At 49.7% G+C, this 18011-nt stretch overlaps 1 protein-coding gene across 1 annotated transcript; it reads left to right on the top strand.

The window, feature by feature from the left end:
- Window positions 1-257: 257 nt before the first annotated feature.
- Window positions 258-7501, top strand: ADIG (adipogenin). Its single transcript, XM_032142376.2, is given in 4 exon segments — window positions 258-302; window positions 304-385; window positions 4988-5102; window positions 7139-7501. Coding segments are annotated over 4 exon segments (597 nt in total). The 3' UTR covers window positions 7494-7501.
- Window positions 7502-18011: the final 10510 nt, after the last annotated feature.

The raw sequence follows: 18011 nt of genomic DNA, 5'->3' as shown, positions 1-18011 counted from the left end.
GCCTGGAAACCTGGGCTTTTTAATTCTCAGCCAGACTGTCTGTCTCACTGCCTCACTTCCCACCCTTTCATCCAGAACAGCTCTCCCTCCAAAAAGTGTCCCCTGCATGCTTTGCCTGAAGTACACTGTGACTTCCTTGTTATGTCACAGTTCAGTCACAGTTGGGCTGAGAGCAGAGCGTGGCCCAGCCTGCCAGGTCCCCTGGGGCAGCCCTGCCGGCCCAGCCCAGGCTGGCCCAGCTTAGCCCCACATGCGCCATGAAGTACCCTTTGATGCCGCTGGTGAATGACCTCACATTTTCTTTTCCTGGTTTTCTGGTTCTGCCTCCCTCTGGGTTTGCTGTTGTTCTTATTGATCATCTGGCTACGCTTCTTACTTAGCCAAGGTGAGCTTCTTACCCCGTCCAGGCAGGGCCCTAATCCTGGAGCTAGGCAGCGGGCCGAATAGGCCAGTGTGTCCTGAAACAACTGCAGAAGGGGCTTCATTCAGTCATTTTAAGTGCTGGCTTAGATACAAGCAGTCAACTCTTAAGTGGAAAGGATTGGTTTGGTTGTTTAGGGTTTCTTAACCTAGAGTTCGAGAGTGAGTCCTAGAGTTTGAACCTAGAGTTCGAGAGTGATCTTTTGAACAAATTAGAAAGAGGTTATCCCTCCAGGCAGATGAACTTCTAGGTGCCCCTTTCAGCTGGGGCACAAGGCTCTGTGAGCAGAGCGTGGGCTGGATTTCAGCCCCGCTCACCCTCTCAACTGGGTGCTTTTGTGCAGTAAACAGCTTGCACGATGGGATACAGCAGCCTTAGGCATTTTTCAGGTACCTGCAGACCACTCACTGTTTTCTGCCTAGGCCGTGTATCAGAAAGGATCCGGCTTCTTCGGGAGACAGGCTCATGGGAGCCAGCTGACATTGATTCTGACCTCAGCATGCCATCAAGAGGAGCAAGAGGTGGGACGAAGCTGGCTGTGGAGGAAGCTGGGGGTGGCTGGGCCAGGATATGGCCTTGCTGTGTGGCAGGAGTGGGACTTCTGCTTCTCTGGCATGTGTCTCCCTGAGCATCCCCTTCAGCAAGAGGTCTCTTCCTGCTGGGCACAGTGGCTCACACCTGTAATCTCAGCACTTTGGGAAGCCAAGGTGGCCAGGTTGCTTGAGCCCAGGAGTTTGAGACCAGCCCAGGCAACGTCTCTACAAGGAATACAAAAATTAGCCAGGTGTGGTGGCATGCATCTGTGGTCCCAGCTACTCAGGAGGTTGAGGTGGGAGAATTGCTTGAGCCTGGGAGGTCGAGGCTGCAGTGAGCCGAGATCACACCACTGTACTCCAGCAGACAGATTGAGACCCTGTGTCAAAAAAAAAAAAAAGCCTCTTTGTGGGGACCACTTGACCTCTCACCTCCTGCTGCTGAGTGCCATGACCTTTGGCCAGCTAGGCAGGGAGGGCGCAGCACATGCCGCCAGCAATGGTCAGATGTCGTTGAGGCAGGGTGAGAAGTCCCTCCCCACACCCCAGCTAGCCCCATGATCTCAAATGTAGGGGCTTGTAATTGTGTAATTATTGGGAGTTCCTGCCAAGAGCTTGGGATGTCCTCTTGTTTCTAGAAAATGTTTATTTAAAGTATATTCTCCTCATAGTCCCAGGGTAGACCACAGCCCTCCCTGAGGGGCACAGTTCAGGCATTGGGCCCCACAGCTGGTGGGGAGTCAGCCTTGTTTGCATATTGGCGATAAAAGCTGTCTCTCTGGAGTCTGGAAGATATGGGTTCAGATTTCATCTTTTTTTTTTTTTTTTTTTTGAAATGGAGTCTTACTCTTGTCAGCCAGGCTGGAGTGCAGTAGCACAATCTCGGCTCACTGCAACCTCCGCCTCCTGGCTTCAAGCGATTCTCCTGCCTCAGCCTCCCGAGTAGCAGGGATTACAGGTGCCCGCCATCACACCTGTCTAATTTTTGTATTTTTAGTAGAGATGGGATTTCACCATGTTGGCCAGGCTGGTCTCGAACTCCTGAGCTCAGGTGATCCACCCACCTCGGCCTCCCAAAGTGCTGGGATTACAGGCGTGAGCCACTGCACCCGGCCTCATCCTTGCTTGTTAATAGTTCCTAATAATAGTGAACCTGTTTGGAACACTGACTGTATACCAGGCCTTGTGCTAAACACTGGACATGCATAATCTTATTTAATCCTCAGAATAGCCCTGCTTAATAATACTTACATCACAATTGGGGAAACTGAGGCTTGGAGAGGAGAAGCAACCTGTCCAAGGTCATACATCTGTGAACTACTTAAGAGAGCCAATTGTCTGCCTTCAAATCCCGACTCTGCCACCTACCAGCTGCGTGACTGTGGGCACCTCTCTGAGCCTTGCTTTTCTCATCTACAAAATGGAGACAACACTAGTACCTGCCCCTTGGGGTTGTGACAGTGGTCGATGCATATCAGGTACTTACAGGGCAGGGCACACAGTACACATACACACCTGGCACATCGTAGGTTCCTGTAGGCTGAGGAAATAGTCCAGCCAATGCTGGTTTTGTCAATGTGGGAGGAAATGCAGGTGGTGTGGCTTTGGATGCCTTCTCCAGAGTGGAGACATTTCTCCTACCACCCAGGCCAAGGCCTGCGGCATGAATCTCCTCCAGCATTCACTCTGCTTGGAGGCCCAACTCCAAAACCATCCACAACCTACCCCACTCTAACCCCTCTGCAGACTTTCTCCTGAGAGGCTGTTTACTCCCTGGTGTCATGTGGCATTTTGAAGTAAGTCCTTTGTTAATTTTGCAATGAAGAGAAACCGTCCTTAAAGTGAGGTGGGCATTCCTCCCTCAGGTTCCCCATCTTCTAAAACTCCCGGTATTATTGTGTGTGTTTGCCCTTGTGCTGAGAACTGACCCAAGGTCAGGGTTTGGGGGCTAAGAGGGTCAGGACACCCAGACCTGCAGTTTTCTATTCTGCTGCAGATCCCTTTATTGGAATCAGTTTGCCTGAAATCCAGTTTGAAAAGCAGACAGGAGTAGCTCTGCCGCCTCCTCCTCACCACCCCCCAACACTCCTGCTAGCTCCTCAGGGCAGTTTCAGGCCTCAGAATACAGAGGGTTAAGCATGGCATACCCGACAGGATGCACTTTCCCAAGTCGAAGGAGGAGCAAATGGGGAAGAAAGGAGAGCTGCCTGATGAAACTGGCACTGAGGCAAAAATGATAATGGGCAGCTCAACTCCTGCAGAAGCTGGTCAGTGGGGACAGTGCTACTGTCTGGTCATGACATGGCCATAAGGTGGAGGAAGCCACACACACCCTTCAAGGGGAAGATGCCCTGCTGCCGGCATTTTCCTTTTGCGATTTGAAAGTAGTTTGCAGAACGATAAAGGGAAACCTCCAAAGAGATGGGTTTGGGGCTGAAACGGAAGAGTGGCGCAACAACCCCTCATGGTGGGCCTTGGAGCAAGATATGCAATTCAAAGCTGCCTTTAAATCCCGAGTCCAAACACACCCAATGGAACTGTGGAGTGGGGAGGCTGAATTTGCATCCAGTAGTACCACTCCCTGGCTGTGAGCCTGGACGAGTGATTTCACCATTCTCATCTGTAAAGTACAAAAAATACTAGTAATTGACTTCAGGAAGTTGGTAAGAGGATTAGATGAGAAAATGAATGTAACAACACTTTGCACATACTCTATGTTCAAAAAATACTCTCTCTAGTGAAGAACAGTCTCTTCATGCCATCCTACTGACTTTTTTTTTCTTTTTTTTTTTTTGAGACGGAGTCTCGCTTTGTCACCAGGCTAGAGTGCAGTGGTGCAATCTTGGCTCACTGCAACCTCCACCTCCTGGGTTCAAGCGATTCTCCTGCCTCAGCCACCCGAGTAGCTGGGACTACAAGTGTGCACCACCACGCCCGGCTAATTTTTGTACTTTTAGTAGAGATGGGGTTTCGCCATGTTGGCGAGGATGGTCTGGATCTCTTGACCTTGTGTTCCGCCCGCCATGGCCTCCCAAAGTGCTGGGATTACAGGCATGAGCCACTGTGCCAGGCCCCTACTGACTTTTAAGACATACTAAGTGCCAACGCTGTTGAAGGCCTGTGCCAAGTCCTGTGCTGAGTTTTACATGTCTGCCTTCAGCTAACCCTCGTCCTAGAAGATGCTGATATTATGCCCATTGTACAAACAACCTTTGTTACTTCTCTGCAACTAGTGAAACAATGCAAGAGTTTAGTAAGAAAAATAATCCTCCCCATCCCCTCTTTTTTCTCACCTTACTTCCCCAAGATGAGTCTGTTAGCAAACTCATTAACATGTGCAGGTTTTCAAAACAAATTGGGGAATGGTGCAGCATTTGTTTTTCAAAACAAAAAGATCCTACATTTCTCTTCAATCTGCTTATAATATACTGTAGATATCCTGCAAGTCAGAAGATACAGATATGATGCAAACATTTTAACAGCTTCATGACAAGCCATCAGACGGAGGGTCCAGGTCTCCATGTGGTGTGACTGTGCCACAGCTTAGTCACCCAGAGCTCTTGTGATCTGTGGACGTGGACACAGTTTCCAGGTGTTTTATTGTTCGTGTGTGTGTGTTTCATCACAAAATAGTGCTACAGTGGAGATCATTGTGCCTTCATACTCAGATATTTGTTAATGAATGAACTAGTGGACAAATGCCTGGATGGGTCAATAACTGTGTCTCTTCACTGCCTCTTCCTGGACCATGTCCAGTACAGTATGTCATTTGCTCACCTTGTGTCCTCCCCTCTAGTAGATGGATATGGCCATTTTCCGAGTCACAGGAGCAACCTTCTTTCTTGGTCCCTGGTCACCCTTTAAGGCTCTGAAGTTTTCCTGAGGCCTCAAGGCTGGCTCATAGGATTTTGCCTTGGCCCTAGCCTCAGGCAAGGCTGCAGGGATACCCAGGCCTGGCAGGGGACTCCTTCCTGGGTCAGGGGTAGGAGACAGGATGTGACCATCCGAGAGGCCTTGCCTCATATCTCCACAGATTCAGAGGAAAATGACTCCGATGTATGCTTGGATTGGGAGCCCTGGAGCAAAGGCCCAGCCAAGTTTTGCTGGAAGGGGACACTCCACGGCCAAGAGAAGGCGAGGCCCTGCTAGTGAGCCTGCTGTGCCAGGTGAGGCCCTTCCAGGGACCAGGGGGAGCGTCAAGGCCCACCCAAAGCCTTGGGCAGCTGCTATGTGGGCAAGAGGCTGCCTCCACCATATTAGAGGTATGCTCCCTGGCCATGCTGGACAACGGGCCCTCTCCAGCATGTGAGAGCCTTCTGCTTCATCGTGGGGGAGACTTGGTGTTGCCCTGTTGGAGGACCAGCCCCCTGTGCCACAAGGAGCATTTACAAAGCTCCCCTACCCTTTACCCTAGGGCCTCACCCCCACCACTCTCCTGACGGTCTTTGGCCAGCTGTTCCCTCAGACATCTGTGTGGGGCACTCCCTCACCTCTGAGGGCTTGCTCTAATGTCAACTTTTTCAGCAGGGCCCCACTGGCCACCCTATTCGATATTGAAGCCCCCACCCCATCCTCTGCATCGTGCTGCTTACCCTGCTCTGCTTTCCTTTCACTGTAGTACTTACCGCCTTCTAACACGTTTAATCGTGGCTGCATCCAAAGCCCCAAAACACTGCCAGACACACACTGGAGGCTCAATACATATTTGTGGAAGGATGACATGATATTATTATTATTATTATTACAATGGCTGGTATCCTTGGGGGCTCAATAGGTACCAAGGCCTGTCTTAAGCGTTCCCCTTCCACAAGCTTACTTATGAAATCCTATGATGAGGATATGATTCTCACCTCCATTTACAAGTGAGAACATTTACAAATGAGGCACACACACATACTCTCATGTGAGATGTCAGGGCAATCAGATGCTGTACCCAAGAGCCCTTGCACCCATTGAATTCCTAGGAGACCTCAGCCATTCCGGTGGGGTTAGATGCCATCTCTATACCAATGGCCCCAAAATGTGTGTGTCTCATCTAATCTCCTCCCAAGCTTTATTATCTGTCTGCTTGACACCCTCTCATGCCTAGAATAGGAATCTTGATTCCCATTGCCACCTAGCCAAGCAAAACAGCACCCTGATCTTCTGCTAGCTTTTCTTCATCTCCATGAATAGCACCACTGTCGATTGATTGTTGCCCGAGTCACGAACCCGGGAGCCAGCCTTCTCGCCTCTCTCTCCCAACTCTAATCTCCATCTCTCATGTGCCCGCCTTTCTCTGTCTCCTTGACCACCGTAGCCTGCCCTACTCTGAAGCTGGTTCATGCAGCATGTTCACTAGCCCCTGACCCTGCCTGAGTGGAGGGAGGAGGTGGTGAAAAGGAGGGCCCCTCACTTAACCTCAGTTGTAATGATTTTTAGCCTTTCGGGTCCTACCTTGACCACTGAGGGTCCTTTTCCCAGGAAAACTCACTCCTCCTATGCATGCCCTCCGAGATTCGTGTACGGGGCCAGCTCCACAGATGTGTAACCAGCAGTCCCACAAGGTCCCAGGCTCAGAAGGGTCCAAGGCTTGGTTTCATGCTCGGCTATTGCTGTCTTGCAATTCTTAGTTTTTGAACAAGGGGTCCCACGTGTTAATTTGCTATTGGGCCCTGCGAATTATGTAGCTTGACCTGTTTTTATATCATCTGTGGCATAAGAAAAGATTTTCAGACCCTGCACAAGAACCCTATCCCATTTATGCACAGCCCTTCCCACCCCCATCACTTACATGCCTCTTTCTTCCTTTTTTCCCTTTTTTATTTTTTTTTGAAACGGAGTCTTTCTCTGTTGCCCAGGCAGGAGTGCAGTAGCACAATCTCAGTTCACTGCAACGTCTTCCTCGCCAGTTCAAGCAATTCTCCTGTCTCATCCTCCCGAGTAGCTGGGATTACAGGCACATGCCATCACGCCCGGCTAATTTTTCTATTTTTAGTAGAGACAAGGTTTCACCATATTGGTCAGGCTGGTCTCGAACTCCTGACCTTAGATGATCCACCCGCCTCGGCTTCCCAAAGTGCTGGGATTACAGGTGTAATCCGTCTCAAAAAAAAAACAGGCCACCTCGTCTGGCCTTACCCGCCTCTTTCTTACTTTTTCATCCCAATGGCATCCCTAGCCTCAACCTTCCTTTTGTTTCTAGTGTGGTTTTCCTGGAGTCAGCAGGGCAGTGGCAATGGCAGAAGTGGATGGGACAGACTTGCCAGGGAGGCAAGAGGACTTTGGCAACTGCGGTGCCTCCCTGGAACTCCCAACTCATCTCCTCTTCAGACCAACATGTGAAAGCCTCCAGAGGACCCAGCCCTTCTCCAGCATCACAGATGACCTCCAGCCCTGCAGGGAGCCGCTCAAGTCTGAGAGGGCATGGGAGCAGTGAGCAGGCCCATGGGGAGAAATTGGCCAATTTAATTCAGAGGGATCTTAAAGCAGGGCTGGGCCGGAGGGTGTGGGTCCATATTAAAGAAGCGAGGGTCTTCCCATGCCCGGGGGACCCCTGACAAACCTACCAGGCCTGACCAAGTCATTCATTCAACCAGCGTAGGTCCGAGACTCAGCCCTGGCCCTGATTCATGCCATCTAGGACCTTCTTGGGAAAGCCCAACCCTCTTCCATCTGTTCAACGGGGATGGGGGGCTTGCTCTGAGCTTCCATTCTCTGATTTCAAATTCACTCCTTGATTGGACTTCAGGCTGATCTTAATAACAAATATTTGATAAATAGCTGCAGAGTGTCTACCAAGTGCCTAGTTTGGTAGGAGTAGGAATAGCTATAGGAGTAGCTCAACATTTAGTGAGTGCTTACTACACATGTCAGGCACTTTTCTATGTGCTTTATACATACGATTGCTGGCCGGGCACAGTGGCTCACACCTGTAATCCCAGCACTTTGGGAGGCCAAGGCGGGTGGATCACTTGAGGTCAGGAATTTGAGACCAGCCTGGCCAACATGACAAAAATCCCATCTCTACTAAAAATACAAAAATTAGCCAGGTGTGATGGCTCGTGTAGTCCCAGCTACTCGGGAGACTGAGGCACAAGAATCGCTTGAACCAGGGAGGCGAAGGTTGCAGTGAGCTGAGATCGTGCCACTGCACTCCAGCCTGGACAACAGAGTGAGACTCGGTCTCAAAGAAACAAAAACAAAAACAAAAACAAATACATATGATTGTTTTTAGCCCTTGTAAGAATTCTGTGCCGGGCGCGGTGGCTCACGCTTGTAATCCCAGCGCTCTGGGAGGCCGAGGCGGGCGGATCACGAGGTCAGGAGATCGAGACCACGGTGAAACCCCATCTCTACTAAAAATACAAAAAATTAGCTGGGCGTGGTGGCGGGCGCCTGTAGTCCCAGCTACTCGGAGAGGCTGAGGCAGGAGAATGGCGTGAACCCGGGAGGCGGAGCTTGCAGTGAGCCGAGATCGTGCCACTGCACTCCAGCCTGGGTGACAGAGCGAGACTCTGTCTCAAAAAAAAAAAAAAAAAAAAAAAGAATTCTGCAAGGTAGGTTGGTTACCTCTGTTTTACACATGGGGAAACAGGCACAGAGCAGTTAGTAAGTTGCTCAGAGTTACACTGGGAGAGTTGGCATTTGAACCCAGGTTCCATGACTCCAGACCCAGGTCCCACTCCACCGTGCCAGTTCTTCCCCAGGTGGGGTGCTGGGGGAGGTATGGTGGGAGGCCTAAGGTTCCAGAGGCTGCAGGATGATGGGGGTGGGGGGATAAAGGGACAGGCCCTCCAAGGTACCAACTGGGCATCATCTTTATCCCTTCTTTCTCCCTCACTCCACACCCCACCAGCCACCACGACTTCTAAATGTCCAAAGGAGAGATAATTGAGCCTGAAATCTTAGCTTGTCTCCTGGCCTTTGGTCTCCTGGCCTTGGTCTCTGCTCTTTCTGCCCTGTTGGAGTGATCCACCCAAAGCACAAATTGGGACATGTCCCTTCCCGGCTTCACGTCTTCCATGCTTTCCCTTGTTTGCGGGCTAAAGTCTGAGCTCCTCGTCAGGTGCAGAAAGCCACCCTTTGGGATTTGAGCCCCACTGAATTTGCTGCATGAGGTTTCTATTCTCACCCACAGGCTACAGTGAACACTCTTGAACCTAAATCCTTGCCCACAAGTGTGCTTCTATCCAGAGAACACATTCTGAAAGGAGAAATTGTTGAATATAAGACATGCATTTACATTTTGCAGACACTGCTAAGTTGCCCGACCAAAAAGTAGCCCCAAGAGTATATTAGAAGTACCTGGTTCCCCAGCCCTTTGCCCCACTGTGCAATCCCAACATGCTCTCTTACATACAGACACACACATGCACTATCACACACTCACACACACCCTCATACACACACACTGTCACACAGACACGCACTCATACACTCACATATACACACTATCACACAGTCACAGACACACTCATACACACACACTCACCCTTATACAGACACGCATACACACTCACATACACACACCACCTCATGCACACAGACACACTATCACAGACACACACATGCACTCACACATTTAAATATTTTGTTTTCAATCAGGCTGTGGCTTTTAAATGAGAATGAGGAAGAAACCTGGGCTAGATGGCACACATCCATAGACACGCGCACTCTCACACACACACACACACACACACACACAAAACCCTCCCTTCTCCACACGAGCCTTGCTCCAGCTGATGAGTTTTTGTCACCATGGGGTTTTCCTGGGAGCTGCAGGGGTGGCGTTGAATGAACCCTGTTGGCAACTCCTCCCTGTGGCCAAAGCTCTGCCTTGCACTGTCTGCATTGTCACCAGGTGCCCCGTTGTGTGGAGTCTCCGTGCACTGCTTACTCAGCTCTGCCCTGCTGTGCTGTGAGGGGCTGCTGGGCTATTGTTCAGCCTCCCTTCTGGCCTAGAAAAGCCAGCAGAGCCCCCCAACCCTCTTGCCCCACCTGCTGAGGAGCCATCCCCGAGGAGAGTGAGTGCAGTGGGCCCTGCACTGGGGTCTGGGGAGAGCGTCTGCCATGCCCGTGGAACCTTTGAGGCAGAAGGCAGGTGAGGCCGCTCCTCAGGGCCCTGAGCAGGTGACAGCACTGGAGAACAATTGTGGGGAGTGTGAGGAGACGCCTTTCCTGCTTTGGGTGAGGGCTGAGACCCCGGGCCTCTGCGGATGTGGACGAGGTCCCCATTCTGGCACACACGCACACACGCACACACGCACACATGCACACACGCACACACGCACACACGCACACACGCACGCACACACGCACACTCATACAGAGCAGATGGGTGTGTGACTGGTAAACACATCCCGTGACACTCTAGTCACAGGCTCCCGAGAGACATCATCCCCACGTAGCAGCCACGGCTCACTGAGTGCCCACGCATTATCCCACTGGATCCTCACAACAGCCGTCTCAGTCGGATCATGGTTCCATTTTCAGACGAGAAAACCGAGATTCAGAGAGGTTAAGCAACTTGCCCAAAGTCACACAGCCATGAAGTGGCCCATTTTTCTGACTCTTAACTGGGATGTGTGTCTCCAGATCCACAGGGCTGCCGCTGGCTCTTCCTAGAGCTGAATGATGGGGCTTAAGGCTGTGCGGTTGATGTTTGTAGGAAACTCAGGTGCACTCGGGACAGCAAACCTGTCTCCCCAGGCTGAGGGGCGCAGGGAGGACAGTCACCAGCATGATGTGGGAGCATCGCAGGGCATCAGCAAAGCAGGGTGCATCTGACTGTCGGTGCATCTCATTGAATGCCACACCCATGTCACAGCATATCTTCTAGGCACAGGCTTATTTTCTACCCCTAACCCTGGGGCCACAGGCCTGGACTCCCGAGTGCAAGCCCCTCACCTGCCCATCACCATCCCATTCAGCCTCAGTGTCATCGTCTGCAAAACAGGGCCAATCCCCTCTGCATTTGTTTCCAGGAGCTCCCGTGACAAAGTGTCACAAGCTGGGTGGTTTAGAACAACAGAAGCGTGTGGGCTCAAACCTCTGGGGGCTAGAAGTCCACAGTCATGGTACGGGCATTGCCAGGCTCCCTCCAAACCCTGCAGAGGAAGGAGCCTTCCTTGCCTTTGACAGCTTCTGGTGGCTCCAATGTGCCTCAGCTTGTGGCAGCATCACCCAGCCCATGGCCTCTGCCCTCCCATAGTGTCCCCACTGTGTGTCTTCCTATCGTCTTCTTGATATGCACGCCTGTGTCGGGGACCGATTTTCCCCTTTCAGAGGGACACCAGTCTTATTGGGTTAGGGCCCACCCTACCAACCACATTTTAACTTGATTATCTCTGTCAAAACCCTATTTCCAAATAAAGTCACTTTCATGTGCGTCCGTGTGAAGAGACCACCAAACAGGCTTTGTGTGAGCAACAAGGCTGTTTATTTCACCTGGGTGCAGGCGGGCTGAGTCCAAAAAGAGAGTCCGCGAAGGGAGATAGGGGTGGGGCCGTTTTATAAGATTTGGGTAGGTAAAGGAAAATTAGAGTCAAAAGGGGGTTGTTCTCTGGCGGGCAGGAGTGGGGGTCACAAGGTGCTCAGTAGGGGAGCTTTTGAGCCAGGATGAGCCAGGAGAAGGAATTTCACAAGATAATATCATCAGTTAAGGCAGGAACAGGCCATTTTCACTTCTTTTGTGGTGGAATGTCATCAGTTAAGGCAGGAACCGGCCATCTGGATGTGTACGTGCAGGTCACAGGGGATATGATGGCTTAGCTTGGGCTCAGAGGCCCGACATTCCTATCTTCTTATATTAATAAGAAAAATAAAACGAAATAGTGGTATAGTGTTGGGACGATGAAAATTTTTTGGGGGTGATATGGAGAGATAATGGGTGATGTTTCTCAGGGCTGCTTCGAGTGGGATTAGGGGCGGCGTGGGAACCTAGAGTGGGAGAGATTAAGCTGAAGGAAGATTTTGTGGTAAGGGGTGATATTGTGGGGTTGTTAGAAGAAACATTTGTCATTTAGAATTATTGGTGATGGCCTGGATACAGTTTTGTATGAATTGAAAAACTAAATGGAATAAGAGAAGGAGAAAAACAGGTATTAAAGGACTAAGAATTGGGAGGACCCAGGACATCTAATTAGAGAGAGCCTAAGGAGGTTCAGCATAGCCTTGCCAGCAAAGATTATTTATTTACTTCAAGAGCTAAGAGTGGCAGTTTGGGGTTAGCACCAGGAGATACCAGCTGTGATGGCTTGGAGAAACAGTGTAAACCAGCAGTGTAAACAAGAGCAGGGCATGTATGAGTAGTTGAGAACAGTGAATAGGAGTATGACTAGACAGAAGATAGTAGGGATGACAAGTTTTTTGGGGCACAGTCCAAGTTGTTCTGGTGTCTGGAATGAGACTGGGGCCTAATAAAAAGAGCATCCATACAGGAGCTCAAATGGGCTGTACCCTGTAGCATTCTGAGAACAGGCCTGAATTCTGAGAAGGGAAAGTGGTAAAAGTATTGTCCATTCCTTTTTAAGCTGGTGGCTGAGCTTGGTGAGGTGTGTTTTTAAAAGACTATTAGTCCGTTCTACTTTTCCTGAAGACTGAGGACCATAAGGGATATAAAGGTTTCACTGAATACTAAGAGCCTGAAAAAATGCTTGGCTGAGTTGACTAATAAAGGCCGGTCTGCTATCGGACTGTATAGAGGTGGGAAGGCCAAACGGAGGAATTATGTCTGACAGAAGGGAAGAAATGACCTCGGTGACCTTCTCAGACCCTGTGGGAAAGGCCTCTACCCATCCAGTGAAAGTGTCTACCTAGACTAAGAGGTATTTTAGTTATCTGACTCGGGGCATGTTGAGTAAAGCCAATTTGCCAGTCCTGGGCGGGGGCAAATCCTTGAGCTTGATGTGTACGGAAGGGAGGGGGCCTGAATAATCCCTGAGGAGTAGTAGAACAGCAGATGGAACACTGAGAAGTTATTTCCTTGAGGATAGATTTCCATGATGGAAAGGAAATGAGAGGTTCTAAGAGGTGGGCTAGTGGCTTGTACTATAGCATAGCCTGCCTTTGCTGGTGTGTGGCGATTAGGCCTGGTGGAACAGCCATCAATAAACCAAGTGTGATCAGGGTGAGAAACAGGGAAGAAGGAAATGTGGGGAAATGGGATGAACGTCAGGTGGATCAGCGAGATGCAGTCATGAGGGTCAGGTGTGGTATCAAGAATAATGCGGGAGGCCAGATTGAAGTCCGGGCCAGGAACAATGGTAATTGCGGGATACTCAACAAAGAGTGAGTACAGCTGAAGGAGCCGGGGAGCAGAAAGTATATGCATCAGGTGTGAGGAAGAAAACAGATTTTGGAAATTATGAGAGCTGTAGAGAGTGAGTTGAGCATAGTTTGTGATTTTAAGGGCCTCTAAAAGTATTAGGGCGGCAGCAGCCGCTGCACGGAGACATTATGGCCAGCCTAAAACAGTAAGGTCAAGTTGTTTGGACAAAAAGGCTACAGGGCGCGATCCCGGTCCTTGTATAAGAATTCTGACTGCACAGCCTCGCACTTCAGTTGTGTGTAATGAAAAGAGTTAGGATGAGTCAGGGAGAGCTCGGGTGGGGGCAGTCTCTAAAGCTGTCTTCAAAGAACGGAAGGAGGAGTGGGGAAAGGATTTAGGATCTATGGGGTCAGCTAGGTTTCCTTTTGTGAATTTATATAATGGTTTTGTTAGGATGGCAAAACCAGGTATCCAAAGAAAGTATCTAACCATGCCCATGAAGGAAAGGAGTTGTTTTTTTGTAGAAGGGGTTGGGGTTTGAGAGATCAGTCGGACACGATCGGCAGGGAGAGCACGTGTGTTTTTATGAAGAATTATGCCGAGGTAGGTAACGGATGGAGAAGAAATTTGAGCTTTGGAGGGAGATACTTGATATCCTTTGGAGATTAAATGCTGAAGGAACAGAAGTGTGTCTTGTTGAGAAGATTCAAAGGAGAGGCTACAAAGAAGAAGCTCATCAATATATTGAATAAGGTAAGAAGCAGAGGGGTGGAAAGAAAGTAAATCATGAGAAAGAGCTTGGCTGAAGTAATGAGGGCTGTCGCTGAAGCCTTGCGGTAGCACAGCCCAGGTAAGCTGCTGGGACTGATGGGTGTCAGGGTCAGTCCAGGTAAAAGCAAAGAGAGGCTGGGACGAGGGGTGCAGGGGAATAGTGAAAAAAGCATCTTTAAGATCAAGAACGGAATAGTGAGTTGTGGAGGAAGGTATTGAGAACAAAAGAGTGTACGGGTTGGGCACCACAGGGTAGATAGGCAAAACAATTTGGTTGATAAAGCGCAGATCCTGAACTAATCTGTAAGACTTGTCTGGTTTTTGGACGGGTAAAATGGGGGAATTGTAAGGAGAGTTTATAGGTTTTAGAAGCCCATGCTGTAGCAGGTGAGTGATAACAGGCTTTAATCCTTTTAAAGCGTGCTGTGGGATGGGATTTTGGCCTTAAGCGGGGTAAGGGTGATTAGGTTTTAATGGGATAGTAATGGGTGTGTGATCAGTTGCCAGGGAAGGAGATGTCCTATACTTGTGGGTTAAGGTGGGGGAATACGAGAGGAAGACACAAAGGAGGCTTTGGGTTGGAGAGAAGGGCGGCGATGAGATGTGGCTGTAGTCCAGGAATAGTCAGGGAAGCAGATAATTTGGTTAAAATATCTCAGCCTAATAAGGGAACTGAGCAGGTGGGGATAACTAAAAAAGAATGCATAAAAGAGTTGTCTAAGTTGGCACCAGAGTGGGGGAGTTTTCAGGGGTTTTGAAGCTTGGCCATCAATACCCACAACAGTTATCGGGGCAAGGGAAACAGGCCCTTGAAAAGAAGGCAACGTGGAGTGGGTAGCCCCCATATTGATTAAACAGGGGATGGACTTACACTCCACTGTGAGAGTTACCCGAAGCTCAGCGTCCATGATGGTCCAGGGGGCTTCCGAGGCGATCGGGCAGCGTCAATCTTCAGTCGCTAAGCCGAGCAGATCTGGGAAGGAGTCAGTCAGAGAGCCTTGGGCTAAAGCTTTAGGGGCTCTAGAAGTGGCTGCGGGGCGAGCTGGGCAGTCTGCCTTCCAGTGGATCTTTGCACAGATGGGACATGGCTTGGGAGGAATCCTGGGCTGTGGGCATTCCTTGTCCCCGTGGCCAGATTTCTGGCACTTGAAGCAAGGTCCTGATGGAGGAAGTCTTGTAGGAATGCTTGTCTGCTGTGGCTTAGGCGTGTGTGACTTAGGCATTTTGAAGTTCTTGTATGCTGGAGGTGTGGCTGGGTTTTGTCTCACAGCAGAGGCAAGTAATTTTAACTCAGAAATGTGTTGCCGCCTGGCTGCTTCCTCTCTGTTATTGTACACCTTGAAGGCGAGGTTGATTAATTCCTGTTGTGGGGTTTGAGGGCCAGATTCTAATTTTTGAAGTTTTTTCCTAATGTCAGGAGTGGATTCGGTGATAAAATGCATATTAAGAATAAGGCGGCCTTCTGGCCTTTCTGGGTCTAGGGCGGTATATCGTCTAAGGGTTGCTGCTAAGTGGGCCATGAACTGGGCTGGGTTTTTGTCTTTACCTAGGATAGTTTCTTTAAGCTTGTCATAATTAACAGCTTCGTAAGCTGCCTTTTTAAGCCTTTCAACTAGGCAGGAAATCATGTAATCTCGCCTAGCTATACCTGGGGAATTTGCCTGATAGTTCCATTGGGGGTCCTCTCGGGAAACTGCTCTAATGCTTCCTGGAGGTCTGGCTTGTGAAGCCAGCAGTTATCAGCGTGAGATTGGGCTAGAGAAAAAACTCTTTCCCGTTCATCTGGGGACAGAGAGTAGAAATCAGGATGACATCTAAGTCACTCCAGGTTAAATTGTAGGACAGAGTTAGATATTGCAATTCCTGTATATATTTAGTGGGGTCTGATGAGAAAGAGCCTAAATGTTGACTGATCTGAGAGAGGTCTGATAGAGAAAAAGGCACATGTACCCTGACTATGCCTTCAGCTCCAGCCACCTCTCTAAGAGGAAATTGTTGGGCAGGTGGGGAAGAGCTAGTTGCGGAACCAAACTGTAAGCCAGACCGGGTGTGAGGAGGGGAGGTGGTAGAAGGATTATAGGGTGGAGGAGCAGAGGCTGAGGAAGAATTGGGACTTAGCTCGGCCTGGCGACGAGCAGCCTGGGGAGGAGGGGAAAAGTCAAATGAGTCTGTAGAAAGGGAAGACTGGAAAGACTCAGGGATGCTTGGGGTTGGGACTGAGGGGACAGGCAGGAGGGAAAGAAGGAGGATTTGGGAGGAATCGCATTGGGAACGGAGACTAGGGAGGGAACAAAGTGTGAAAAATGCCTGGATGTAAGGCACCTCAGACCATTTGCCTATTTTTTGACAAAAATTATTTAGGTCTTGTAGGATGGAGAAATCAAAAGTGCAATTTTCTGGCCATTTAGAGCCATTGTCAAGTTTGTATTGGGGCCAAGCGGTGTTGCAGAAGAAGATAAAGTGTTTAGGTTTTAGGTCAGGTGTGAGTTGAAGAGGTTTTAGGTTTTTAAGAACACAGGCTAAGGGAGAAGAAGGAGGAATGGAGGGTGGAAGTTTGCCTATAGTGAAGGAGGCAAGCCTAGAGAAAAGAGAGTAGAGACATGGAGGGAAGGGATTCAGGGGTTCTTACCTTCCGGAAAAGCGGGAAAGGGGTCAGGGCACAGAAATAAGGGGTTGGGGTTCAGAGATAAGAGGTTGGGGTGCAGAAATAAGGGGTTGGGGTGTATAGATAAGAGGTCAGGGTGCAGAAATAAGGGATCGGGGTGTGGAAATAAGGGACCGGGGCACAGAGATCAGAGGTTGGGGCAAGGAAATAAGGGATCGGGGTGCAGAGATAAGAGGTCAGGGTGCAGAAATAAGGGATCAGGGGGTTCTTGCCCCCCAGAAAAGCAGAGAAGGGGTACAGACACGGAGATAAGGAGTTGGGGGGTTCTTGTCCCCCAGAAAAGCAGTACTTGCCACTAAGGGTGAAGGAACAAGGCAGGCATCCCTGCATGGTCAGACACCTCTGAAACGTGGGTGAATAATCAGAGAGGCATCCCTGCAATGATTAAACACCAAGGGAAGGCTGCCTTCCCGAGTCCGTGACCGGCGCCGGGGTTTTGGGTCCATGCATAAAACGTGTCTCCTTTGTCTCTACCAGAAAATGAAAGGAATTGAAATTAAGAGAAGGGAGAGATTGAAGTGTGGTGCCAAGATTGAATGGAAAAAGAGGTTGAGGGATAGTGAGGGAGGTTGGAGAAGAGAGTAAAAAGAGGCCGCTTACCAGATTTAAAATTGGTGAGATGTTCCTTGGGCTGGTGGGTCTGAGGACCCGAGGTCGTAGGTGGATCTTTTTCACAGAGCAAAGAGCAGGAGGACAGGGGATTGATCTCCCAAGGGAGGTCCCCCAATCCGAGTCACAGCACCAAATTTCATGTGCGTCCGTGTGAAGAGACCACCAAACAGGCTTTGTGTGAGCAACAAGGCTGTTTATTTCACCTGAGTGCAGGTAGGCTGAGTCCAAAAAGAGTCAGCAAAGGGAGATAGGGGTGGGGCTGTTTTATAGGATTTGGGTAGGTAAAGGAAAATTACAGTCAAAGGGGGGTTGTTCTCTGGTGGGCAGGAGTGGGGGTCACAATGTGCTCAGTAGGGGAGCTTTTGAGCCAGGATGAGCCAGGAGAAGGAATTTCACAAGATAATATCATCAGTTAAGGCAGGAACAGGCCATTTTCACTTCTTTTGTGGTGGAATGTCATCAGTTAAGGCAGGAACCGGCCATCTGGATGTGTATGTGCAGGTCACAGGGGATATGATGGCTTAGCTTGGGCTCAGAGGCCTGACAGTCACATTCAGAGGTACTGGGGCTTAGGCATTCACATGTTTTTCATATGTTTTTAGTAGGACACTTGAACCCATAACACTCTCTTGAGAGGTTATCATGAGGATTGAATGTGGTAATGCACGTAAAGCTGTGAGCACAGTGCTTGGCTGGCACTTCATTCCATAAATTACTTTTGAAAGAAAAAAGTTGGCTGGGCATGGTAGCTCATGCCTG

This window comes from Hylobates moloch, unplaced genomic scaffold (assembly GCF_009828535.3).
Source record: "Hylobates moloch isolate HMO894 unplaced genomic scaffold, HMol_V3 SCAFFOLD_21, whole genome shotgun sequence".
Lineage (NCBI taxonomy): Eukaryota > Metazoa > Chordata > Mammalia > Primates > Hylobatidae > Hylobates > Hylobates moloch.
Note: the sequence above shows the minus strand (reverse complement) of the source record. Positions and strands in the feature narration are given on the sequence as shown.